The sequence below is a fragment of the Heterodontus francisci genome, chromosome 11 (genome assembly GCF_036365525.1).
Source record: "Heterodontus francisci isolate sHetFra1 chromosome 11, sHetFra1.hap1, whole genome shotgun sequence".
Classification (NCBI taxonomy): Eukaryota; Metazoa; Chordata; class Chondrichthyes; order Heterodontiformes; family Heterodontidae; genus Heterodontus; species Heterodontus francisci.
The window spans coordinates 117,326,381-117,352,782 of NC_090381.1; the positions used below are offsets into that span (position 1 = coordinate 117,326,381).

General features: G+C 43.8%; 1 protein-coding gene across 10 annotated transcripts in view; it reads right to left on the reverse strand.

Moving 5' to 3' along the window:
• tp63 (tumor protein p63) overlaps window positions 1-26,402 on the reverse strand; it is a 399,995-nt gene that overhangs the window by 10,385 nt on the left and 363,208 nt on the right. For all 10 annotated transcript variants that reach the window (XM_068042835.1, XM_068042838.1, XM_068042833.1 and 7 more), the window contains 6 exons: window positions 21,479-21,665; window positions 19,826-19,941; window positions 19,096-19,205; window positions 18,311-18,447; window positions 17,496-17,581; window positions 16,532-16,656 (listed from right to left, as the gene is read on the reverse strand). In XM_068042835.1, coding sequence (XP_067898936.1) covers window positions 16,532-16,656; window positions 17,496-17,581; window positions 18,311-18,447; window positions 19,096-19,205; window positions 19,826-19,941; window positions 21,479-21,665 — 761 coding nt within the window. The remainder of the gene's footprint in view (window positions 1-16,531; window positions 16,657-17,495; window positions 17,582-18,310; window positions 18,448-19,095; window positions 19,206-19,825; window positions 19,942-21,478; window positions 21,666-26,402) is intronic.

Sequence of the window (26,402 nt, forward strand, 5' to 3'; positions counted from 1 at the left end):
TCATAGAAACCTGCAAAATTCTAACAGGACTGGAGAGACTATATGCAGGAAGGATGTTCCCGATGGCGGGGCAGTGCAGAACCGGGGTCACAGTCTAAGGATAAGGGGTAAGCCAATTAGGACTGAGATGAGGAGAGATTTCTTCATCGAGTGGTGAACCTGTGGAATTCTCTACCACAGAAAGTAGTTGAAGCCAAATCGTTAATTATATTCAGGAAAGAGTTAAATATAGTTCTTAGGGCTAAGGTGATCAAGGGATACGGGGAGAAAGCGGGAACAGGTTACTGAGTTTGGATGATCAGCCATGATCAAATTGAATGGCGGAGCAGGCTTGAAAGGCCGAATGGCCTACTCCTGCTCCTATTTCTCTATGTTTCTATGGTATCCAGCAAGTCTTGTTGTATGTGGTTGTTTGGTGTGGACAGGATGGGGTGCGGCTGTAATATTCATGCCCCCAAGTCAAATAGCCTGCAATGCTCACAGAAGGAGGAGGGCCATGTGGGTAATGTACTGGATTGCTGCCTGAGGATTACATTCTAGTAATGAGCCAACAACTTCAGGAGTTATGGGGTGGGGGTGGTGGGATTCATGAGAGAACGATGAAAGATATATATAAACACACAATGATGATTTATCATTTCCGATTTTAGTAAATTTACCGATAAACAACTTCTCTGCTCTGCCCAATCTCTCAATTTGAGCTGCTGCAATTTGTACATCAGCATTTTCCACATCATTTAGTGGCTTCCTTTTCAGATAAACCATCGTTCCCCCGTCCTGTGCTCCCCATAAAATAATTTGCTCCTTCGGAATGCGGAACTGCTTCACCACAACAATGCAGCCAAGAAACACCTCACACACACTCCAGTTGTCAGATTTATTTAAAAGGATCAAGTACAGGTTTCAGCATCAATCCAGCATGTACACAAGAACTCCAACAACGACCCCATAATGCAAAACATAGTCAAAAACACCAGCTTAAAAAAAACACAGAACATCTTCACAGAGGAACCTATCTGGCCAGCAGCAACCCAGTGACACAACGTTCCAGAGGTTTGACTCCTTACCCGTGCCAGCCAGGAAAAGGGAAATGATTGCACATGACAAGTGCAGAGCTCAGATAAACAGTCTCTGGGACAACTTGACATTTAGTGCAATGACTGAGGTCCTGCAAACAGCACTATGTGTAATTGTACCACTTCCTTTGGTGATGGGAAACTTCATTAAACAAGAAAAAGACATGCACATGGCTGCAAGATTTATTAGGCTCATTCTATACAACTCTGTCGCTGAACTCCCTTTACTTTTCCCTCTACCCCAGTCAGTGGAAGTAGGAGTGTGACCCTGCCTATGGCAATTCTCCATTTGCCTTCAATCCACATGAGGGAGCTCTGCACACAGCAGAGAACGACAGCTGCAAGAGGGGTGTAGGGCCAGATCTTGATTGCATAAGGGCAACTTGTGCAGTGCTCTTGAATCGAAATGTTGAAGGAGTAAAACCAGACAACATTCGATGTGGTCCTCGTGGACTTATATCTTACAATGATGCTAATCAAACCTCGCTGCGCGGGGAAAACCCTTGCAAATATCAAGACACTCCCAAGGACATGGCCCTAGCTTTAGAAAAACAGCATTAGCTATCCAGAGTCATAGATAGAGTCATAGAGAGATACAGCACTGAAACAGGCCCTTCGGCCCACCGAGTCTGTGCCGACCATCAACCACCCATTTATACTAATCTTACATCAATCCCACATTCCCTACCACATCCCCACAATTCCCCTACCAAATACCTACACTAGCGGCAATTTACAATGGCCAATTTACCTACCAACCTGCAAGTCTTTGGCTGTGGGAGGAAACCAGAGCACCCGGCGAAAACCCATGCGGTCACAGGAAGAACTTGCAAACTCCGCACAGGCAGTACCCCGAACCGAACCCGGGTCACTGGAGCTGTGAGGCTGCGGTGCTAACCACTGCACCGCCCTGAGGATAACAGTTACAGAAAATGTACAGTGTATAGCAACATGAATGACTTGCTAGTAAATTAAGAAGCAGAGGAAAAGTAGAAAATGTGGATCACAGAATTCTTGCGCTTATGGACACACACACACAGAGTCCGTTCCAGTCTGCTGGAGGTTCCTTAACATTCAATACTAATTGAAGAAAGGTACCATGCAGGATCACAGCCAGGGGGCACATCAATAGTAATGATTTATATTTAGAATAGGTAGATTTAATCTTAATGTGGGGAAAATGTTACTGAATCGTATACTTTAGAAGGCAATATTAGACTGGATCAGAGGTGGGGTAAAAAAGAGAAATTTAAAACTAATAAATCATGCAGCCAACTGCTTAATGTCATCACTAATGTTATGCATGAACTGAGACATTATAATAAGTTATATTACAAAATAATATGCAATAAAATCAAGAAATATGTACAATAAAACAGAAATCTCTGACACAAGGCCAGCTCATGTCTCCTCATATTACACAACATGATGACATAGCGATAGTCACCCATCACAAACCATCTCACAGATAACAGGACATGATGTCATCAGTGGTGGAACATGCTACCAGGGAGCTGGGATGAAGTGGAACCAGGATCTCTTTTACTCCTGTTCTACAGCTGACTACCATGCGAATCTGCTTCTCTAAGGTGTTGGGCAAGAGCCCCAACTGAGCCAAGTGGTTCAGCTCACTGCATGTGGTCCCAGATTCCAGCATCGGGGTCCCCAACACTTGGATGTGTCACCATTGGTGCCTTTAGTTAGGTTGAGTGGAGAAAGCTATTGCTTACAAACCGGAGAACACAGTCATTTCTTAAAGTTGTCATATTTAAAACAAACCACAAATCTAACTGCAAACTTTCCCTGTGCCCACCCCCCCACCACTACCCAATTTTATCCCCCCTCCACCCCCCATTTTCCAGACATTAGTGATTTAGATTGGGGTACAGTTCCACAGGTGCCCCAACTCCATATGACTGTTCTTCACGTGAAGCTAGACAGTGAGAGTATAATTCAGTACCATACTGTATATACCTGGGACTGTGCTGGTGTGTATTACTCAGTACCATACTGTGTATATCTGGGACTGTGCTGGTCAGTATAACTCAGTACCATACTGTGTATTTATCTACTGTATGGTTTTCTTCCCAAATTTGGATAAGGCAGCCTATATTCACTGCTTCTGTCTTTAGTTTAAACAGAGCTGGTCCACTCGACGATGTCATGGTTCAAACAAATCATTATACTCAGAAGTCATGAGCCAAACCAATACGTCCACTCAATAATGCTGTGGGTCCAATATACAAATCCATTCAACAATATCATGGATTGAATAGATAATTCTAGAAGGGTTGTTGAAATTCAGCCCATACCAATTTAGAGTAGCAATACAAAACATGGCAATATAATTGGAAAGTTATTTCAATAGTCAGGATTTCAAAACTTACTCCATTCGAACAGAGGATCACATATTTAGTAAAATTCAGGGTTAGAAACAGGAATTTACAGGAAAAAGCCCAGAAAAGGACCATAGCAGATCTTCCCTTGATCTGACTGAGTTATAACTGCAGTATGCCCATACTTAAATACTGGCAAAACATTAAAATATTACTTTAATATCATAATTCATGAAAATCATTTCCTGAAACATTATCTCCTGTTGTCTATAAACAGTGTGCAAGGAAAAAGCAAAATCTTGAAGAATCACAAACTGGGGTTCAACTGGTGTTCTTTGCCTGTGTTACTTCCTTTTAATATGCACCTTCATTCTGGAACAAAGATCCAATAAAAACGGGAAACTATTAAATGCTTCAAGTTTTGGGTTCTCTCTTCTGTCTGCACTGAAAATAACCAAATGTTCTGAAAACAGAGCAAGAAACCTATGATTTGTCTGAGTTCTTCTGCAGACATTATTTCAAAGTCTTCCCATGTAAGGAAACTCTTTTATTTTGACTGAGCTCATTTACTTAGTGCCTTTCAGTTTGAACAATGTGTACAACATGGTACTGGACTAGTGAGTCAGAGGTCGAGTGTTCAAATCTCTGCCAGCAAATTAGATCATTTGTGGACTGGCAACAGGAGGGGAAAAAACAATGACCATGAGAAATTGAATGGATTCACTAATGTCCTGCAGGGAGAAGAGCCTTCCCCAGCTATGGCCTACACTTAGTCCCACATGTCAAGCTTGACTCTTAAAAGCTACGGTTATTATTCTCTCCAGACTATTAATTCCAAATAAGAATGGTATTTTTTAGACAGGAAGATATTACCCATGACAGTCATACATTCTCTTTCCTTCCCAGGAGAGGTACACCAATATATGGCCATCATACTGAATCAGGGATGCTGTGACCAGTAGGGATAAAACAACGACCAAGTCAAACGGGCATTCCCTCAACACACTGGGAGCTGTACCTATCAATGGTTTTACTAACCACCAATTAGAGCTGATATTCACCCCTGTACTCTCCTGGGGGCACTTCCATTTCAAATTCCCACTCTGACTGGGCGCAGGGTATTATTTTGCCAGTTCCCAGCTAGGCTGTTACGCAAGGGCAAACTGAGTAAACTTGGGCGTGCAGTTTTCCCTTTGTTTTAAAGAAGCTTCCCTTTCAGGAGATGGGCATCAATATTGGGCAATTAACTAATTCCTCATAGCCTCTCCCAAATCCAATTCTGCACTGGCGGACAGGATACACACATTGTGGTGTGGCTCTACTGCATCATCTTCCTTCCACAACATTCCTTAGACATCTTCCCAATTCCTAAATATCAGTTAATGCTGGGATGTGATCTTGGAAGCTCTGAACTGAAGCACACTGTTTGATCATGAGAAACATTGGTTCGCTATAACAACCACATAATCAATCTGGCCAAACCGAATAAAAGAACTTTTATTTTTCCGAAATCTACACTTATTTTCCAAAAACAAAAACAATAACTTCTTGTTAACTTAATTTACACATAAGTAAACACATAGAACTAACCTGGATGTGAGAAAATAGAACTTTTGATGAGAAAGACTTACACAATGACTAAAATGAAGAACTAAGTTGATCAGTGACACCAAGAATTACCGTCATCCTCTGCTTTTGGAAAGGTGAGAGGTTTATGGGCCAAATGGCCTACGCCTGCTGGTGCACCCTATGAAAGCAAGCCCCCTACAATAAAACCAGTCAATGTGCTACTGCCAACAAAATTACATGCAGGAAAAGGCCTGCTATGGAGCTTAATTTCCCCAATCAGAAGGTGTTAATAAATTAGTGCTTCACATCTGTCCACAACTGCAAGTTTTGGGCCTTAAACTGGGCTTTGTGTTTACAGCAGGACGACCCCTTTCCACTATATCTTACATGAATATATCCTAGCGATGGGTTGGAAGCAGAAGTTAAGGATTTTAAAAACTGGCAGGGAACAATACTAAAAGCCCATCATCATTGGCCTCATCGAGTTTGCTAAGCTCAAACAGTGCAATGGCTGCAACAGTGATAATCTGCAGATGCTCAGAGCATGTGGTTCTTAGGGTTCTATAATGTAAAACATGAGTCCTAAACCTCAACCTCAAATTGAAAAGGTGCAAATTACATCTATATAAAGCAGCAATCGGAAACTATTTCAGACGCCCCAATGATTTGGCAGCACATCAGCTATTAAGATTTCTACAAGTTCCACTTGCGACTCACTGCTTCTCTGCAGCAATATGCAAAGCTTGCAGATTTTAAAAAATTATTTCGTGGGATGTGAGCATCGCTGGCTAGGCCAGCATTTATTGCCCATCCCTAATTGCCCTTGAGGTGGTGGTAATGAGACACCTTCTTGAACCGCTGCAGTCCATGTGATGTAGGTGCGCACACATGCTGTTAGGGAGGGAGTTCCAGGATTTTGACCCAGCGAAAGTGAAGGAATGGTGATATAGTTCCAAGTCAGGATGGTGTGTGGCTTGGAGGGGAATCCTGCAGGTGGTGGTGTTCCCATGAATCTGCTGTCTATGTCCGTCTAGGTGGTAGAGGTCAGGGGTTTGGAAGGTGCTGTTGAAGGAGCCTTGGTGAGTTGCTGCAGTGCATCTTGCAGATGGTACACACTGCTGCCACTGTGTGTCGGTGGTGGAGGGAGTGAATGTTTGTAGATGGGGTGCCAAGCAAGCAGGTTGCTTTGTCCTGGATGGTGTCGAGCTTCTTGAGTGTTGTTGGAGCTGCACCCATCCAGGCAAGTGGAGAATATTCCATCACACTCCTGACTTGTGCCTTGTAGCTGGTGGACAAACTTTGGGGAGTCAGGAGGTGAGTTACTCACTGCAGGATTCCTAGCCTCTGACCTGCTCTTGTAGCCACAGTACTTGTATAGTCAGTCCAGTTAAGTTCCTGGTCAATGGTAACCTCCAGTATGTTGACAGTGGGGAATTCAGCGATGGTAATGCCATTGAATGTCAAGGGAAGATGGTTGGATTCTCTCTTGTTGGAGATGGCCATTGCCTGGCACTTGTGTGGCATGAATGCAACTTGCCACTAATCAGCCCAAGCCTGGATGTTGCCCAGGTCTTACTGCATACGGATACGGGCTGTTTCAGTATCTGAGGAGCCGCGAACGGCACTGAACTTGTGCAATCATCAGCGAACATCCCCACTTTTGACCTTATAATGGAGGGTAGTTCATTAATGAAGCAGCTGAAGATGTTTGGGCCTAGGACACTACCCTGAGGAACTCCTAGTGATATCCTGGGACTGAGATGATTGACGTCCAACAACCACAACCATCTTCTTCAGTGCTAGGTATGACTCCAACCTTTGGAGAGTTTTCCCCCGATTCCCATTGACTCCAGCTTTGCTAGGTTTCCTAGATGCCACACTTGGTCAAATGTTGCCTTCATGTCAAGGGCAGTCACTCTCAACTCACCTTGAGTTCAGCTCTTTTGTCCATATTTGGAGCAAGGCTGTAATGAGGCCAGGAGCTGAGTGGCCCTGGCAGAACCCAAACTGAGCATCAATGAACAGGCTATTGCTGAGTAAATGCCACTTGATAGCACTGTCCACAACACCTTCCATCACTTTGCTGATGATCTAGAACAGACTGATGGGCACGAATTGGCTGGGTTGGATTTGTCCTGCTTTTTGTGGACAGCACATACCTGGGCAATTTTCCACGTTGCCAGGTAGAAGCCAGTGCTGTAGCTATACTGGAACAGCTTGGCTAGGGGCGTGGCCAGTCCTGGAGCACAAGTCTTCAGTACTATTGCTGGAATTTTGTCAGGGCCCATAGACTTTGCAGCATCCAGTGCCTTCAGCAATTTCTTGATATCACGTGGAGTGAATCGAATTGGCTGAAGACTGGCTTCTGTGAAGCTGGGGACTTCAGGAGGAGGTCGAGATGGATCATCCACTCGGCACTTCTGGCTGAAGGTGGATGCAAATACTTCAGCCTTATCTTTTGCACTTATGTGCTGGGCTCCCCCATCATTGAGGATGGGGATAATAAAAGCAAAATACTGCAGATGCTGGAAATCTGAAATAAAAACAAGAAATGTTGGAAATACTCAGCAGGTCTGGCAGCATCTGTGGAGAGAGAAGCAGAGTTAACATTTCAAGTCAGTGACCTATGATCAGGATGGGGATATTTATGGAGCCTCCTCCCCCTGTTACTTGTTTAATTGTCCACCACCATTCATGACTGGATGTGGCAGGATTGCAGAGCTTAGATCTGATCCATTGGTTGTGGGATCACAGAACCTGCTTTCGCAAAAGGTATTTTGGGAATTGGTTACCAAACAATTTAATTACAAGAGTGGTATAGGCATGACAATTGTGTAGGGAAACTAGTCAATCTGCTGTGGTGTTGCACATAGGGCTTCAAGACCAAGAGTTGTTTTCAGGCAAAGCAGGGTTGGAGTTCAAGGAAAACGGGACCAAGCCACTTTAAAGTCATACATTCTGCCCTTACTTTTACATTTCCATTTTAAATTCCTAAGTACACATTTATAATGGAACTGCCTCTGTAAACTTGTTACACAGCAATTCCATTTTCCCACCAGGGAGCTGCTCTATTGGAAATGTGGACATGAAAATTAGGGAAAAAGTTCACAGGAAATGCATTTGATATAGAATTGTTAATATAGTAATGCAGATGTATTTTAAAATACTTCTTCTGCAAGAGTTACTGTTAATTTCTCCAGCTGAGTGGATACCTCTCCCCCCAATAAAATATAATTTGTGAAGGCCACAAAGTCACTAGCACATTTCAGACAGTGTCGGTAGGTTAAAGTGGGAAGTATTTTCAGCACAAGAATCCCCAAATTCTGAAAACTTACATGAGGAAACCATGTTTTGTGTTTTGGAACTACTAACTTTCTTTGGCATGTGGGCAATATTGGCAAAGCAGCATTTATTGCCCACCCCTAGTTCCCCAAAGGCATTAAGGTGATAGATGGGGTGCAGGCAGGTACGCTCCATTGAATCATTTTTGTTTGTACAACAGCAGCTCCCCTGGCCACTGCCTGATGCCAGCCCACAGATTACCAGATTGAATGAGTTTTGATTTCACAGCTTGACAGAGTGGGGTTTGAACTCATGACCTCTGGCTTGCTAATCCAGAACCATAACTACTTGGTTACCATACATGCTCGCCCAGTGAAGTTGTCACTGTGTGCAACACTCACTGGAATGGAATTTAATGCCACATCAGCTGGAGTACTACAGAAATAGCTGCTCACAAACTGCCTGGAACAAACAGATGTGAAATATTAAAATCAGTAACAAGTGCTAACTGAAGGACACCAGTAAATGCCAGGAGATTTCCTCTTGCAGCATTTGGGGATTGTACTCCACTTCATACATTCAATGAACACTAAATTCTTGTGCCACTTGAAGTGGAATATGCTTCCCTTTTAAACCACTCCAACTCAGTTCTTGGGCAATTCCCTTTCATAAATAATGGAAGGTTTGAGCTGTACTCTCCTCGCTCCACCCCCCTTTTCCCAGGTTTTGTAAGGTGTTCTCAGTCTGTACACAATCGGACGTTTTCTCCGCCATCAACAGCCTTTTGCCGCTGTTTGACTCCAAATGTTCGTTTTGAAAGCAGGCCTTGAGTAGACTGGGGAAGGGGAACCAGAGAAAAGAGAGAGAGAAAAGAAAAGAACCAATAAGGATCGAGAGATTTAACCCAAAGTCTTAGACTTGCCCATCTTCATGATCATGACAATTTCCTGTGGAAGAAATTGTGGTTTTGAACGGATTTATTTGGATAGACTTAATTCAGAGGTTCGGAATCACTGAGCTCAGATTAAAAGGTTGCAAATATCAATAAAAGAACATCGAACAGGGTGCAAAAGCTAAAGGGGATTTAAGCTTCTGAGGCCTGGTTCAGCCACTGACAACATCGCTCCATGCAAATTCCCTCGTTTCACCTTGTCGAGTGCTCACAAAATGCAGAGTTAAATAGCTGAGTCACTTGGTACCAATCCCCCCAGTGCCAAGATCATTACACTATGGTTATCGGTAAAGGTTCGGGGATTGAGGCACCAGGTATTGGTTTAATTTACATACATTCTGTAACTGCAAACCTGACAGCAAAAGGCCTTGAATGCAAATTTAAAAAAAGGCACACTATTTGATTTCAGATTCTGAGCATTTTAATTGGTATGGTACTAAAACAGGGCAAGGACATGCTATTGCCATGTATGACTTCTAATGCATTACTGATAGGGAATCGCCACTTCATTTAATACTCTGAAATGTACAGATGATGAAGATTTTTATGCTGCCACTGTAAATTAGTATCTATATGTGTATCACCGTTGGGTAAGGGTATCAAGGAATATGGAGCAAAGGCAGATAAATGGAGTTCAGGGACAGATCAGTCATGTCTGACAATGGTGGAACAGGCTCGAGGGGCTGACTGGCCTCCTCCACTTACTACTTTCCTCGTTCAGAAACTTCCTCAAAAAATTCTAAGGATCTCAAATATGTGTCTTTGTGACCCATTTACCCAGATCATGGGGGCAGTCCCTCAAGGAGAGGTGCCTGTAAAATGTCTTAAGTCATCCAGAGATATCTATGTGCCACTAAATATCTTCCTACAAATTTGAGGTTTATGAAACTTGTTGTTTTAAAAAAAGTTGGACTGATTCACAAAAATTATACTGACACTGGCCAGTGCTGCACAGCTTACAACAGTGGCAATAACTTTCGCAGCAGCCAACGTGGCAACTAATCTGCACTCCAAACTGATCACGAGACACTGGCCACACCATCAATCCAAACTAAAGGCCTGCTACCCAACCCGAACCAGACGGGACCGGACGACGTGTCGGGTTTGGGTCGGGTCGCACTTCTGGGTCCGGCCGGACACGCTCTCTCAGCACCTCAGTTAAGTGACTCTAATGTAAAGTTACTTTTTGGAGGTGCGTTTGTTACAGTTATTTTAAGCTTGTTCAGGTAAGGAGCAAAGTGATAAACGGAAGGTAGGTTAACTGATGGTCGGGTTGGGTCAGTTGCGGGAAAAAAATGGAAGGACTCGGGCCAGGTCAGATGTGGTTCTGTCGGGCTTGGGTTGGACCCAAGCAGACCTTTAATCCAAACCTCTGGCTACTGACCACAGGAGGTTGGTTAGCAAAATTGAAGCACATGGGACAGGAGGTAATATACTGACATGGATTAAGGATTGGTTAACAGGCAGAAAACAGAGAATAGGAATTAGAACATGGCTACCCGACCCGAACCTGATGACGTGTGTCGGGTTCAGCTTTGGGTCGGGTCTGTCTTCCGGGTCCAAAATCTGGGCTCAGGTCGGGTCGGGCTTGACGTGGACAGAGACCAGGACGAACAGAAATAAGAGGTGAGAAGAGTGGGGGGGGGGGGGGGGGGAGGAGGAGGGGAAAGAAATTGCTACAAGTTCAGACATAAAGCACCCAAGTAAAATTAACCCAACCCCTTACGCTCTGAAATCTATCAAGTCCGGGAGAAACTGACAAGTCCGGGGAAGATACCAGTAACTGCAGTAAGTACAGAAACATCAACTGAGCTCTTGCTTTAATCTATACCTAGCCCAAGGATTTAAAATTATCTGGAAATAAGGAGATTAAACTTCCCAACCTGAGTTTTCTGTGGAGATTTTTTTTTTGTTAATGACATCGGAACTTGACACTGTTCAGAAGCTTGTTTGTTACACCGCATGATTTCCTGAAGTGGATACTTTTTTTCCCGCGAGTGCTCAAGGCCACGCTGCCTTCACCTGCTTGAAATCAGTGTTTATTGTTTTTTTTTAAACTTTATGATGTTAATTGAACACGGGCACATCTACAACTGGCACCTGTACTCGATCACTGGTCTAAAGCCAGGCTACCCGAATACATGTGTCGGGTTCGGGCCGGGTCGGGCAGTTAAAAAAAAATTAAAGGAGTTGGGCTCGGGTTGGCTGTTGTCGGGTTGGGCCCAGGTCGGGTTTTAAGTTTATACCTGAGCCAGGCTTTAATAGGAATATACTGGTCATTCTTTTGTTGTCAGGCTGTGACTAGTGGGGTACTTCAGGGATCAATGCTTGGGCGCCAGCTGTTCACAATATATATCAATGATTTGGATGTGGGGATCAAATGCAGCATTTCCAAGTTCGCAGATGACACAGAATTAGGTGGGAATGTGTGTTGTAAGGAAGATGCAAAGCGGCTTCAAGGGGATTTGGACAGGCTAAGAGAATGGGCAATAACATGGCAAATAGAATATAATGTGAAAAAATGTGAGGTTAACCACTTTGGTGGGAGGAATAGATGTGCAGAGTATTTCTTAAATGATAAGAGATTAGAAAGTGTAGATGTACAACGGGACCTGGGTGTTCTCATCAATAAGTCACTAAAAGCTAACATGCAGGTGCAGCAAGCAATTAGGAAGGCTAATGGTATGTTAGCCTTTATCACAAAAGGATTTGTGTACAGGAGTAGTGAAGTCTTGTTTCAAATGTATGGAACCTTGGTTCGACCGCACCTGGAGTACTGTGTGCAGTTTTGGTCCCCTTACCTTTAAGGAAGGATATTATTGCCATAGAGAGAGTGCAACAAAGGTTCACCAGACTTGTTCCCAGGATGGCGGGACTGTCCTATAAAGAGAGATTGGGGAAACTGGGCCTGTATTCTCTAGAGTTTCGAAGAATGAGAGGTAATCTCATTGAAACCTACAAAATACTTAAAGGGATAGACAGGATAGATGCAGGTAAGTTGTTTCCCCCGGTTGGGGAGTCAAGAACCAGGGGGCACAATTTCAAATTAAGGGGGAAGCCACTTAGGACAGAGATGAGGAGAAATTTCTTTACTCAGAGGGTTGTGAATCTTTGGAATTCTCTACCCCAGAGGGCTGTGGAAGCTCAGTCACTGAGTATGTTTAAAGCAGAGACTGAGAGATTTCTAAATACCAATGACATAAAGGGATATGGGGATAGTGTGGGTAAAAAGGCATTGAAATGGATGATCAGCCATGATCGTACTGAATGGTGGTGCAGGCTAGATGGGCTGAATGGCCTACTCCTGCTCCTATGTTCCTATGATTGGTACAATAGCAAATATCAATAAATTCCACTTAACAACACTTACAATACTTCAAGTGGGTAGAAGTTATGGGAGTCTCAAACAGCTGAGAATGTGGATTTCGTACCATGCTTAAGCAGGCGGCACAGTGGAGGGCGGTGCAGTGGTTAGCACTGCAACCTCACAGCTCCAGCAACCCGGGTTAGGTTCTGGGTACTGCCTGTGCGGAGTTTGCAAGTTCTCCCTGTGACCGCGTGGGTTTCCACCGGGTGCTCCGGTTTCCTCCCACAGCCGAAGACTTGCAGGTTGATAGGTAAATTGGCCATTGTAAATTGCCCCTAGTGTAGGTAGGTGGTAGGAGAATTGAGGGAAGGTGGGGAATATGGGATTAATGTAGGGTTAGTATAAATGGGTGGTTGATGGCCGGCACAGACTCGGGGAGCCAAAGGCCTGTTTCAGTGCTATATCTCTCTGTGACTCTATTTACAAATCAACACAAGGAGACATGACTGGCAAACTTGAGGAAAGAAATTAAGAATATGAATCGTTCTGTTTACAGCACTATTAGAGCAGTCCCAGCTCACAGATTGCAGTGGTTAAGGGGAAGGTCACCACCACCCGCTCAGGGCAACAGGGGATGGGCAATAAATGATGACCTTCCCAGTGACACCCACAACCTCAGAACAATTTTTTAAAGAATGTTGAACAGTTTCCATTAAATGAACCCTGTCATATGCCTGCATATGTTGGCACCTCTGTGTAAGATTGAGGTTATAACTGTGATAACAACCAGATCACTGCACCAAGTGACAGATTGCAGTCCAAGGGATGCGATACCCAACGTTGACTGAAATGAAAGGTGGTTGAGATTAGCTTACCGAACTCAGCCAAATGGTATAATGGGCAAAAGGTATGGTTTGGCTGGCATTCTCGAAGGATAAGAGGGAAGGAACTGCCTTTGGTTCATCCAACCCTGTGAACCAGAACGGATCAACTCAAAATCTGCCAAGTACTCAATTCAAGTTGCAATAATAGAGCCTCCAGACTACTTTTAAAAATGCAGCCTGGTTTTGGGGCCTCTGATGTTTCTGGCAAACCACACAATGCTCTCTTCAGCAACTTGCGGTGAAAGATCCCAGTCGATGTACAGCTACAGGGGGATAGTAAATAACAAGAGTAAGCCCCGTGCACTGGTGGCTCTGCTCTCAGTGCCCATTCTTTCTCTCTCGGACTAGGGTCAGGCTAGACTTATAGAGGAATAAACTGCAAATAGGAAATACACAGCAGGCTGGTGAGTATTTGAAAGAAAAGGTAAGTTAACAATGAAGTCAGGTAGCAACATGTATTTCAGTTGCTGACAGACCTGCCTTGTATTTGGAGCATTTTCAGCTTTTCTGACACATTTACAGCCACAGTTCCTTTTTTCTTTGACCTGGTCTGTACAAATGTGGTTACAAATACATCCTCAGATAATGAGGCTCTACTTGGCTCATCATTCACACATCTGGGGTTGCTGGTCAGTCAGGATACTGAGGCAATAGACCACCAAAAATCCCCAACCCACCCACCACAGCAAAGAGAAAGTGAAACGAGAGGAACAGCTTCTACTAATCCAAATCAAAGCTAATGAAACAGACGAGGCAGTCACACAAACAGCAACTTTAAAGGAATAAGGACAGGCTAATCAAATGTCATGATCATGAAGGTGAGATCAAAAGAAAAGTGACAAAAGTACAAAAGAACAAAAAGAAACTCCCAATGAGAACAATTTATAACAGCAAACAAAAGGAAATAGACATTTAAAGCTGGAAATATGGTGCTGCACATCAATCCATTTTAGGATTTCTTCATATTATAATTGTGTTTGTCAAACTTGCACTCATAAGATTTTAAAGATAAACCCAATCCTTTTAAATTGCTTTGTTCCACCACAAACTCTAACTCAAGCACTGGCTCAGGTTTAGAAGAGTGAAGGGTAAACTGACAGCTCAGATTTTACTACCTCACATAGAGGGTAATGAACATGTTCAACAATCTGCAGGAAGGCAGAGTTTTTTTGGCGAAAAAGATAGATTTAACACAAATAAATGAATGCTGGAATTTTGGACTGGCTTTGAGCATGTGTGTTTCTAAAATACCCAAAATAAAACATTAATGCAAGTATAAAATGTAGCTGCATAAAGATCAAAGATTGAATTTTGCTCAGTAAAGTGCACTGGATTTTCTACTGAATTACTGTGGCATTAGATAATTCTAAATTGATGATATGTATTAATGGTAAATCATAATCTAGCAGGGGAGGGACTGCGCTAAGCAGGGGAGGGGCCAGGCCTGGCGGGGGGAGGGGCTGCGGGTGCCTAACAGCACAACAGTTGGCTATACCTTGTGTAGTAATCCAGCTCTTACAAAGGATATGCTTTTTATACATTCACATCTACTATTTAACTTAAGGCCAGAAACTCTCCACAGGCTAAAGGCTAGACGTTCCCAATGTTCATTCTTGAAATTGTGTCAGTTCAGTTCTATCAGGACCTCAGTCACAAACCATTAAATTATACAGCACAGTAGGCGGCCATTCGGTTCATTATGTCTGTTCTGACTTTTTGAAGCAGTCCTAAACTAAGACTACTCAAATATTTATCTAATTTTCTTTAAAATCCTTCAGAAGCTGCACTGGTCTCTGATTTAACCTTTCCCTATGTTAAGCGTTCCAACTCACCAACCACATATCTCCCTGGAAAACCTATAAAAACCTTTTGTATACATCATCTCTTAGCCTACCCTACACAAAATAAATAGCTCCAGTCTCATCTCATATCTACAGTTTCCAGTCCCTCTCATCATTCGGGTGTGTCTGCACTGTCCGCTCAATGGCTTTAATATCCTTTCTATAATAAGTGGCCCAAAACCACACACACTGCTCTAGCTGTGGCCAAACCACTGTTCTGTACACACTGGACACTACTACTTCCCCCTTGTACTCTATGCCACACACCAGTCAAAACTACAAAGTGAAGGATCCCTTGGTGTTTGGGAGCTGGGGATCCACTGTGGCTGGGGACATTATTGAGAAAGACAACGTCTCCTTTTCATATTCTTTTCCTTCTTTGACATATCCCTAGACAAAAGATACAATATATCTCACACTGCAAAAGCATTCCCTTCCCTCTAAAAGGAACAAGGGAGAATGGTTACCCCATTAATTTTTGCTTAAATATAAGGATGCAAGCTATTTTCAGTTACATCAGGCAATTTGGCTTCTGAAGGTTTCAGACCCTTTCATCAAACTGTTCTCCATTAGCTATAGAATCCAAGCAGAAACAGTGTATGGATCAAATGGACTGCAGGATGACATAGTCTTGGACTGGTCAAGCCCAGGCTCACGCTGGAGCCCATACATCACAGTGATGTAATTCAGGCACCTAACTGAGGTTACTTAGGAAAAAAACTACTCCCCCGACTGCTTACTCCCCATTCTATCCGGTCCTGACTAGTAACTCCTCCCCATTCTATTGGGTAACTCCACGTTCTATAGAATCCTTCATCAAACTTGTTGGTGGCAGGAAACAGAATGATTAAATACATTGCACAACATCCCCTCCAAGTCACACACCATCCTGACTTGGAACTTTATCGCCGTTCCTTCTCTGTCGCTCGGTCAAAATCCTGGAACTTGCTCTCTAACAGCACTGTGAGCATGCCTATACCACACAGACAGCTGTGTTTCAAGAAGGCAGCTCACCAACACTTTCTCAAGGGCAATTAGGGATAGGTAGTAAATACTGGCCTTGCCAGCGACACTCACATCCCGTGAATGAATAAAAAAAGACACTGAAAACTGGCAGAATGTTTAAGGCAGTAATTGATTCATAGGACTCAGCTGATTGGCAGACTATTGCAGCTTTGGCTGGACAGCAGCTGAACGCCTTGAGTGGATCGCTGCCATGTAACCTGCTGTCAGATGTTATCCTCTGCATAACTGCGAGGAGGTTGTGTTGACGCATTAACTCACTGTTTCTGCAGCAGATGTTGCTGCTGCTGCCTGTAGCTCTCAATCGTGTGCTGTGGCAATAATTGCATCAACTCCAGCGACTCTTTAATTTTCAGCAACACTTCATAAGTCTCTCGTCCCCTTATCTAAAAATCAAAAGAAGTGCAATAGTCAGGTACAGAGGAGGTACAAGTTGCATTTATATAGTATCTTTCGTAGCAAACATCCCTGGAGGTCAGGAGGAAAACTGAGCTTGGGTGACTACTGGATTGATAAAACGATTTGGTTTTAAGCAGGCTGTTGAAGGAAGAGAGAGGCAGCAAGGCGGAGAGGTTTAGGGAAAGAGCTCCAACATGGGGGTACGGCAGTTAAAGGTCCTGCAGCCATGGAGGAGGGAGGGGAAGGAATGGGCAGTAGACTAGAGTTGGGAGAGTCAGACGATACAGGTTGGAAAGCAGAGTTTGAACACAATGCAGAAGTGGAAGGACTGATACCATTGAAAAGACATGACAAGGTGTAGGTTGCTAACAGATTGACAATTTCAAGGATGACAGGTTGCATTCTGGTGGTATATTGTGGCAAGTCTAATGCGCCAAGATTGCAATGGGAGAATTTAGGAGTGAAAAGAATGGCTGCAAAGTGGTGAGCCTCTCATTTCCCCCCTTCCCCAAGTTCCCCACCCCCTGTAATTCATGACATGTACACCAGAAGCACCAAAGATGAATCCTACTGCAAAGCGTTGGGCACAGTAGATGCTAAAACAAGGAACACAGAAACCCCAGCTCGAGACCCAGGAAAAAACTGTAACATGACCATTAACACTTTAATACTGCTCCACAATATTAACAAATACAAATTCATGGGAAATTGTTCAAGACATTTGGCTGAAATGGTACTTTTCCTTTAAATTGGAAATACACATAACATTGATCAGTTGGATCAGAAATTCTAGAGAAGAAATTAGATTAAAAATTGGAAAACGTACTGGCAAATAGAACAGTTCCTCATCGCCCGGCCGTCGTTTTTTACTGGTGATTGATGCAACCTGGATCCCCTGGTTCACATGACGGACTGTAAGAAGACATTAAAAGGAACTTCATTTACATCCTGTGTGCTCAAACACATGAATATCAGCATCATTCGCCTACACCAATCAGAATAGCACTGGTGGTAAACAAATCATCTGCTGGAGATTCCCTTGGAGCTTCTCCTGCTCACCTGCCATTACTGTGGCGGAGAGGCAGCAGAAACCCTGCTTACCCATGTAGACGGGGTCTCTGTTGTCCCTCCAAGGTTACAGAGATGAAGTGGGAGCAGTCAGAGGAAATTCCCGGTCATGGTTTTCACTTGGGGCAGGGTGGCAGAACCCCACGGAAACAGCACTGACGAAAGGAAAAGGGAGGAATTATACACAGTGTGAAGTCGTCTCTTCTGTAGCTTTCCACAAACTTTTCATTGAAGAGGACACCATGCAATTACCATAAAATTACAGGCATGCTGTCCTGCCTGGTGCCATAACTGATCACAGCTGCTGTGGTGCAGAAGGGGAACGGCCAGAGAAGAAATACAAAGCTATGCCACGTAGATTCATCCAAGGTGGACTATGTGGAGCTGGTGAGGGCTGATGTGACTCAGATGTACTGGGTCAGTAGAGTATGTGGTGATTCTGTAATCGTTCTCTTTAGCACAATGGGTTATAGGACTCTGAAAGCCTTCCTTCACACTGGGCCAATTGCCTAGTGATTGAAACCACTAGTACAAATCAAATGGGAAAGCCCAACTTTACAAGTGGTTACTTACGCCGCTTGCTGGTGTCGACGCTCTTTGTTCCTTCGGTCACTTGCTGTTTGCGTATGCTGTCTTCGTCTGCCTTACGGTCACGACCAGGACAAGCACAAATACGAGCTTCAAAGCAGCGACGTCCAAGAACCTGCCCACTGGACACAGGAGAATGGAACATTAACACAATCCATTAAAATAAAACACAATGAGCAGTGTAAACTTTAACTGCTGTGTAGAAGAACCAAGCTGCTGGAATGATCTTAGTTATATATACTCTGGTGCCTTATTTGTGTCTGATTACACTCATGTAAAGTGCCTTGGGATGTTTTACTACCTTTAAGACACTATGCAAATGCACATTGCTGTTGTTAACAGAACCAGAGGACAAATTGTGCAAGCAGCCTGTATGAACTCTCTCAGCACTTTTATTTTAGTGAGGGTGGCACTCCCTCTGATTTAAGTTACTTTCACCTGTTGGGCCTGTCTGTACCAGCCACCCTCCCTAGCCTGGAGGACAGGTGAACAGTTCCTGCACTTCTGCCAATTTTACTCTGAAACTAGCTGGTAGCAGCAGGTGGCGCTCTCTTTGCCTCACCCCTCCCATCCCAGACAGTCTGCAGCTGTAGTCTGGTAACAGAATAGAGACCAGAAGTGCTGCACCCAGGCCCAAGACTGCAGCTGAATGAAAGAAGCATTGCTCTGCAGCACACGGTGGGCGTCATATAGAGTATTAAGAAGCTCAGTTGTTAAAATGCGTTTCTATAATCCCAATCCCCGATCTAGAAGGAACCTGTGCTACTTACTCCCTGTTTTCCAGGGTAACGATGATGAGGATGGGCCGTCGGTTCATTCCTCCAACACAGCTGCTGTTACACATGAAGTTATACAGAATTGTGGTGAACTCGGTGCCAACCTGGTTTAAGAAAAGGTGAATAGAAGGAGACATTAAACTGAAGTTCCTGCACATAAGGAAGAGGCTACATAACATTCAAAAATCTGATACTGTGGCCATTCCACCGGGTAACACATAATTAGGGCAAGTGACTAGCTGGTATGATAATAAACAAATATTGGCTGCAATTCTAACCTTTGTCGGCTAGTCAAAAATGGGTAATAGCGAATCAGCCACCTGATTCACACCTCATCGATCTTCTTTTCCATTGAAGTCAAACTGGGCGGAGAGTAAAACGGTTTTAATTGTGCACTGGGCAGAGGGTAAAACGGGCTGATGTGCCCACTAGGTGGAGTGTAAAATGCATTTAACTGCCCACTGGACGGAGGGAAAACAGGTTGACTTGCCCACTGGGTAAAGGGTGTAACAGGTTGATTTGCCCACTGGGCAGGTGGGTAAAATGGGCTGATTTGCCCGGGTATAAACATTAAAAATCTCTACTGTGTGTAACTATGTGAGTAGCACATCCCAGAGCCAGTGAAAAAGGCCATCTCTGAGCAGTAGCTGACTATTTCCTGCTCATGAGGATGTACCTCACTTCAAACCCGATCAGCAGTTTCGGGATCGAAGGGATATCTTACCTGCGGCGGTTCATAGGGCACCATGACACTCTGCCTCCCAGTGATCGGGTCCTCAACATACTGGGCATGGCTGCTCCCCTCCACTCGGATTAGGTGGCTGGGTGGGGCCACTTGACCTACAAGAGCAACATTCCAGTTAAAAGGGAATGATTTATTCATTTACAAAATCAAAGACAATTACATTTCCTTCATTACACACCTGCTACGTCAGTGAATAAGACAACAGTTTCAGATGTACGTGATAGTGAAGATCCTATTACTGAGGAATATTTCTGCAATGTAAACTGTTTTATATTGTGTGATGAACTGCAGCCCTACATGTATAGCACTTATACATTAGGTATATTTCAATGCCACTATGGCTAGTGCTCTATAAATTTAGGGCTCCAGGCCAATATATTATCTGGTGCTGTTGCATGGCACAAGGCTGGCTACAGCACCTCAGTCAGCAACTGTTCCTCTAAATAAACTTCTCCTTGACGATATAAAGAAGCTGACAAAAACACAAACAGCCCACCAGCTTGGAGTGACATTGACTGATACTGGATCCGCTATATGGTCATCAACCCTCCAAACACTTTTAACCAGTGGATCAAAGGTCTGGTCCTCAGCACATCCTTCAAATGTAGTCAGAAATATGGTAAAACCCAGCATTTAGCAGCGACAGGTCAAACCTGACAACTGCATTAAGGAAACTTATTTAAACAGTCGATGCTCAGATTTAATTAGGATATGATGCCTGGGCTTTTCTAATGATTACAACCCCCTCAAACGGGTGAGGAATTGTAGGCTTGCAAGCACAGAAATGGAAAACCCTGGCCAAATCACGATCTAACCATTCTGCACGCTGTTCATGAAAAAGCACCAATTATAGAGAATGTGACTGCACACTGAAATTAGGTACAGTTTAATATTTTCATGACACCAAAGCTTACCATTTTGAAAGTTAGTCAAAATTAATGAAAAATCTTAAGGCATTTCTGGTTATGTCAGTTCTGAGGCAGCATTCAGTTGATAAACCATTAGGCCTTGTAGTGTTATTGAACAAGCCTTAGAGTAGGTAACTTGCTGGATTAACCAGCTGTTGCTCTCTGGATAATACTAATGACTGCATATCACTTGGGTTGGAGTCTATGGATTAAAAGCCAGAAATACAGGTGTTTAAACAAAAGAATGCAAGTGCGTTAGAGTCATAGAGTTATACAGCACAGAAACAGGCCCTTCGTGTCTGTGCCAGCCATCAAGCACCTATCTATTCTATTCCCATTTTCCAGCATTTGGCCCGTAGCCTTGTATGCTATGGTGTTTCAAGTGCTCATCTAAATACTTCTTAAATGTTGAGAGGGTTCCTGCCTCTACCACCCCTTCAGGTTATTCTAAAATATGCCTTCAAACTATACATGAAAACCTAAATAATTTCAGCATTAAAAGGGCATGGCCTTTGTGATAGCGCATTTCGAGCACAGAGAGTCAGAAGAGCCTTGTATCATTCAGTCCACACGTGACTCACAAGTGATGTGATGTTGCAGCTCAAGAACATTCAAATTAGTGTGAAATGTTGGCCTTCCAGCATCAACCCCCACCCTTCCCCCACCAAAGGCACTTTCCCTTTAAGGTGCTGATAATTTAAAGAAGCAGTTAGGTTCGCTTTACCGTCATTGAACTCGCGACTGAGCTCATGGTTTGGGCACCGTTTCACCACTTCAGTGACATGCTCTGCCTTCTTGTACACAGGCATGGCCCGGATCACGGCTCCCTGCGGTGGCTGCGTCATTACTTTGATCTGGATGGGACATGTCTTGGCAATCTGACAGTACAATTTCTTCAGCTCTGGAGAATACTGGTGGAGACAGGAGAAACAGAGATATTGGGCTTGACAGTGACATACCAACAGTGCATTCACTTTGCAGTTTTCAATTCTATCATTGCATTTGAGCAAATAGTCTTCATTTGGCAATAGTGTGAAGAATATTAGTATGGATTAGCAAGTCATTTTAAAAAATAGGTTTCAGTAAATTTTTAAATTTGTATGAGCTGAATCTTGACGTGCATAATAATAACCAATTCCTTCAGCTGCCATATTTTGGATGGAAGTTTACAGCGGGTTGTAGTTCATTGCACATTATTGGTGTGTTTAGGGGAAAGCTCACACTGGACAGTATTGTAGTATATAGGGAAGACAATAGGGTTGGGTATTATGAAGGCACAAGATCAAACTGAATAACAGCTTTCATCGGAACCTGTACAACTCTATGGAACACAAACAAGCCCATCCAGGGTTTTCCAATTATGCACTGACTGACCCCTGACTTTCCCAGTCAATTGAAATAAATGGATTTTGGGGGTGGGGGTGGGGAATGAATTTGCAGGACACAAGCAGAAAATCCTGGCCTTTCTGGGGGGTGGGGGGACAGAAATGATGGGAAGAGGACAGCATGGTAGACTCAGGTGGGGGTGGAGATTGGGCAGAGTGCATGAGGGTGGATGTGCTATCCATCAACTCCTGGGGAGTGTGTGTGCGTGTGGGTGGGCATTACGTGAGAACAGGATCGGGCTACGGTGCTATGCCCATTACCGCTGGCATTGACTACCTCAGTTCACACGTGGGTGCATGAGGGTTGCTGGTGCCGGGCAATGGAAGGAGGAGAAGAGAACAGAAATAAGGGAGATAAAAACAAGAAATGCTGGAAATACTCAGCAGGTCTGGCAACACCTGTGGAGAGAGCAGAGTTAACGTTTCAGGTCAGTTCTGAAGAAGGGTCACTGACCTGAAACATTAACTCTGCTTCTCTCTCCACAGATGCTGCCAGCCCTGCTGAGTATTTCCAGCATTTCTTGTTTTTACTTCATAGAGCAATCCTGTCCCCAGCTCTATTCCCGTAACAAAGTACAGTACTCAGTGTTCTACCTTTCAACAAGATTTTCAGTAAGCAGAAGTTCCTATGGAAAAGGAAGTAGGCTTGGATGCTTGAGGTAAGTAACAGCAGCCAACTTTTGCAAAAGTATTTGGAAAGGGATCAGTGGTGTACAGGCATGATGACCGAGTTGTGAATCATTCGAACATGGGACATTACACTGCAGCATTTCATTTGAAAATCCCCAAAACACACACTAAACATAACATACCTTTTCTTGTATATATGATTGCTGTACATCAGAAAACTCCCTCACTCTTTGTAAGTATCTGAACATCAATGCTGAACAATGAAAATGCTCATTTAATCATTAATCAGACTTTGGCTCAAAGTTTTCATCTGGTTGGCGCAAACATGTTGATTCAGTCACACACCTGGAGTGTTTAAACTGTGCCAATGCTAACACTCTGGGTGTGTGAATGGCTCACCTTTTGGCACAGTTGGTAAAGGCAACGTGCACCACAGCCACACAAACTAGGAGGGTCTTTGCTAAAATTTGGTGGCAATAGTGGTGTTACAATTGGTCTTACCAAAGCAGAATACTGCAGATGCTGGAAATCTGAAATAAAAACAGAAAATGCTGGAAATACTCAGCAGGTCTCGCAGCATCTGTGGAGAGAGAAACAGTTAACGTTTCAGGTCTGTCACCTTTCATCAGAACATTGTCTTTTGAGGTGCAAGTTGGCTGGTGTTCCTGATCAGAACTGCTTGATGTGCAGGTACCACATTCGATCCCTGTGCTGTGCTGATTTCAGTTAGGACAGCTGAATGGAATGCCACAATTTGCTTCGATACCCTTGGATTAAAGCTGAATAATCAAACGGTCAGGGTTTCAGCTGCTGATGGCTAGACAAATGTGAAAGCATACATGGATGGTCAGGTAAGGACAGGATCTGGCTCGACTATGAAACCCCTCTATGATTGGATAGCCTGTTAACACTCATCATCAAGGGTCACACACAAAGACTGGCCAGTTGAGGGAGGAACAGTATGATGACTAGCTCCACCGAACTTTATTTGTTCATAGTCCAGTCTAATCTTACCCCCACCCACCTCAACAGACAAACTTTGTGGCTATGAGGTGTGGGATTCTGGACAGATACTGCCCTCCCTGTTTCACAAACAATGAACCCAAGTGTTGCACCCCAACGGTGCTCGAGTACAAACCAGGAATTGAGCCTGGACTGCAAACTCCACAGAGCTCAGTTACATGCTGGATCATTGTGTGAGCTATTTAAACCATCTGGGCAGCGTGCTGAAACCCAATTTAATGAATGAAGCAACCATGCTTGATTTTGTCTGTTAAATATTAAGCACGTAGACGACTTTTTGCCAAGTGCTTTCAGTAGTGCTGCAGTGTATTCCTTTGGAAAACTAGAAACTGCATAAGTAGTTTAGAGAGTTGATTTACAGAAACCTTTTGTTTTTGCAACTGCATATTTTGAGGAATACATAGAAAGCATATAATTTGTAAAAGACAGGATGGGTCATTCTCTGACAGTCTCTCTTCAAACATACCAATTGTCATTTATTACTGAGCAATTTAGAAAACCAAGTCACTATTTTCCTGGCAGGTAATTCTAGTGCGGGCACCTTCTGTTCATGGTATAATTTTGCAAAAATAACACTCCAGCAAATTCAACAGATAAATTAGCTTTATATACCAGATGCTGAAAATGGCTAGATAAAGCCCATTTTTCTGCTTAAATGTGCATTCAACACCAGCTTCAGTGATTCACTTTTAAAATGAAACGTGCCTGGTCCTCAGATAACATTTCACTGCCAATTATTCTAGTATAACGCATTACCTCCCTCACGTTTAGTGTGTGTGTGCAGTCCCGCACTGGGCCCTCAACAGCTGGCTGGTCCCGACCCCAGTCGCCTTTCTTGCTAGTTAACGTGCTACACGATACTGTAACCATGTTGACATTCAATGGCACGACCATCACCAAATTCCCCTCTATCAACATCCTGGGGGTTACCATTAACCAGAAACTGAACTGGACCAGCCATGTAAGTACTTGAGCAGGTCAGAGACGGGGAAGTCTGCTGTGAGTAACCCACCTCCTGACTCCCCAAAGCCTGTCCACCATCTAAAAGGCATAAGTCAGGAGTGTGATGGAATACTCTCCACTTCCCTGGATGAGTGCAGCTCCAACAACACTCAAGAAGCTCAATGCCATCCAGGACAAAGCAGCCCACTTGACTGGCCATCCACAACCTTCAACATTCACACCTTTCACCACCTACGCACAGTGGCAGCAGTGTGTACCATCTACAAGATGCACTGCAGCAACTCACCAAACCTCCTTTGACAGTACCTTCCAAACCCGCAACCACTTCTACCTAGAAGGACAAGGGCAGCAGATGCATGGGAACACCACCAATTGCAAGTTCCCCTCCAAGTCACACACCATCCTGACCTGCAACTATATCGCCGTTCCTTCACTGTCGCTGGGTCAAAATCCTGGAACTCCCTCCTTAACATCACTGTGGGTGTACCTACGCCAGATGGACTGCAGTGGTTCATGAAGGCAGCTCACCACCCCTTCTCAAGGGCAATTAGGGATGGGCAGCAAATGCTGGCCTTATCAGTGACACCCACATCTCATGAAACGAATAAAAAATACCTCTTACACTGGGGACAGCCTGCAGCCTCTCTGTGAACAGGTAGCTCTGCAGAACACCATTAATCAGCACCCAGGTTTGCAATCTCCATTCTTCCTTCGTGTTACTGGTCAATCCAAATAACACTGATGCAATACAACAGGAAGACCAGAAAATTCAAAAAGCATGTGTCACAGGAACAGCAGCAATCGGGCATAATATCTATCACTGCACCAGGCAATGTGTGATGATTTGCTAAACAGTGAGCAGAGGTAGGAGCAGTGGTTCAGTGAGTAACATTCTCCCCTCTGAGTCAGAAGGTCGTAGGTTTAAGCTCACTCCAGAGACGTGAACCCATAATCTAGTCTGACACTCTCAGTGCAGTACTGAGGAAGCACTGCACTGTCAAAGGTGCCATCTTAAGTTTGAGATGTTAAACCAAAGCCCCATCTGAATGCTCAGGCGGATGTAAAAGATCCCACAGCCGCTATTCTGAAAGAGAGTCAGGGAGCTCTCCCTGGTGTCTTGGACCAATATTTATCGCTCAACCAACATCACTAAAACAATGTAATTGATCATTTACAGTTTGTGGGAGTTTGTTGTGCACAAATTGGCTGCCATGGTTCCCTACATTACAGCAGTGATTATACTTCAGTTATTCATTGGCTACAAAATACTTTGAGATGTTCCATGGTTGTGACAAGTGTAACATAAATGCAAGTCTTTCTTTTACTACAGTTGTACACAAAAAGTACAAAACTATTCTTTTTAACTGGTGCAGTTGCAGGAGAAAAAGGGCAGGTCCCGAGTGTAATTAGCAACAGAATCGAGAAAGATGGCGTAAAACATGGAGACCCTCAATTCTCAGACAAAAATCATCCTGTATCTGTAAATATAATTATCTCAACTCACCCCTATAATATTAATTGATAGAAACATCTCACTGCACTAAGTTCAATATAACACTGATACTGGGTAATTTAGTAAATTTCAGGCAGGAAACCTTCGGCCCATCGAGCTCACCTATCCCATGGTGCATTTCTAATAACCCTAAA